Source organism: Trypanosoma equiperdum (assembly GCF_001457755.1).
Source record: "Trypanosoma equiperdum strain OVI genome assembly, contig: ctg_80, whole genome shotgun sequence".
Lineage (NCBI taxonomy): Eukaryota > Euglenozoa > Kinetoplastea > Trypanosomatida > Trypanosomatidae > Trypanosoma > Trypanosoma equiperdum.
In genome coordinates this window covers 1-1301 of record NW_027124765.1, presented here as the reverse complement: position 1 = coordinate 1301, position 1301 = coordinate 1, and the positions used below count along the sequence as shown (strand labels likewise).

The window sequence follows — 1301 nt, the reverse complement described above, 5'->3', positions numbered from 1 at the left end:
CTCACTTACATGATTAAAGAAGACACAAGGATTCAACCAATGTATTCTATGCTAAAAGTTGCGGCGTTTGTGTTACCAGCGGCGGCTTCCAACACGCCACGACAGATAGCAGCACATTCGGCAGCCAACGATAACCCTCAAGAGTTCGCTCTGCTATGCGACGCATTTCACACAGCAACAGCAGCGCCCGACCTAGCACCGGCAACAGACAGCGCTAGTGCAATAGCAATTAACATAGGGGCTATAAATATGTCAATTGCAGCCAGAACTTTTAAAGCCGACATTGATCACACGAAGGATTTAAGTGAACTACAAGACAAACCTGCCGTGCCCAAAGCAGGCGTCGAAAAAGCCCGCTGCGAAAAATACTATACCTTCTGGAAAAAAAGTAAGAATGCAATCGAAACAAGCTCCAACAAAGGCGACTACGCAAAGTGGGCGAACAAAATGCTTAGCAAGGGCCAGTTCGAGAAATTACGTTTTTACGCCGAAAGGGCCTTTGAATTTTACAAAGCAGCCCAGACAACACTAAAAGTCGCCCAGGCAACAAACATTCAGACACTTTTAAATAACGCCGCCTTCGGAACGGGCAACAAAGAAGCGACAACAAACTATGGGCCAGGCAACCGCGCAGCCATTTGCTCGGGGACATCGACGCCTACGCAACTCAAAGCAGGGACCTCACTCAAACTAGACCTTCTTTGCCTTTGTGCCTATGACAACGGCGCCACTCCCAACGGAGCCAAGATATGCGGCCCCGACACGGCAGCGGCAGGGAGCAGCGCTAGCGATAACTGGGAAGGACACTCAAAGACGGAAGCAAACTGGACACCTTTAAAGACCGCCTGCCAGAAGAGGAAAACGCAGGTAAAATTAACTCTGGCAACCGTAGATGCGATCAGGCTGAGACTGGCGGAACTACTGGGCCGGCAAACGCCGGCAACGGCGAAAACTCATAAATATGTACTGGGCTCATTAACGGGAACCGGGGACACCGGTTGCGCAGGCAACAAAGCTGGCAATGGAGGGCGGTGCCTCAAGTACGCAGAGTCAGATCTGAACGACCCGGCAAAAGGAATAGAGTGGCTTAGAAATCTACGCGACGCAGCATTGGCCAAAGAAGCAGCGGGGGACGCCAAAAAGGAAATGACGGCCATTACCCGCAGTTTACAACTACTCAATGATTCCACCAACCTACTATTCGCCGAGGATGAGACAACACCAGCACCGGCGACAACACCAAACCCATCACCAACAGGCAGTAAAGCACAAGAGCAAAAGCAAAAAGAACAGTGCGAAGC

At 50.7% G+C, this 1301-nt stretch overlaps 1 pseudogene across 1 annotated transcript; it reads left to right on the top strand.

The window, feature by feature from the left end:
- The first annotated feature begins 9 nt into the window (after positions 1 to 9).
- Positions 10 to 972, top strand: TEOVI_000374900:pseudogene (annotated as a pseudogene). Its single transcript has one exon. A coding segment is annotated over exon 1 (963 nt).
- The last annotated feature ends 329 nt before the right edge of the window (positions 973 to 1301 follow it).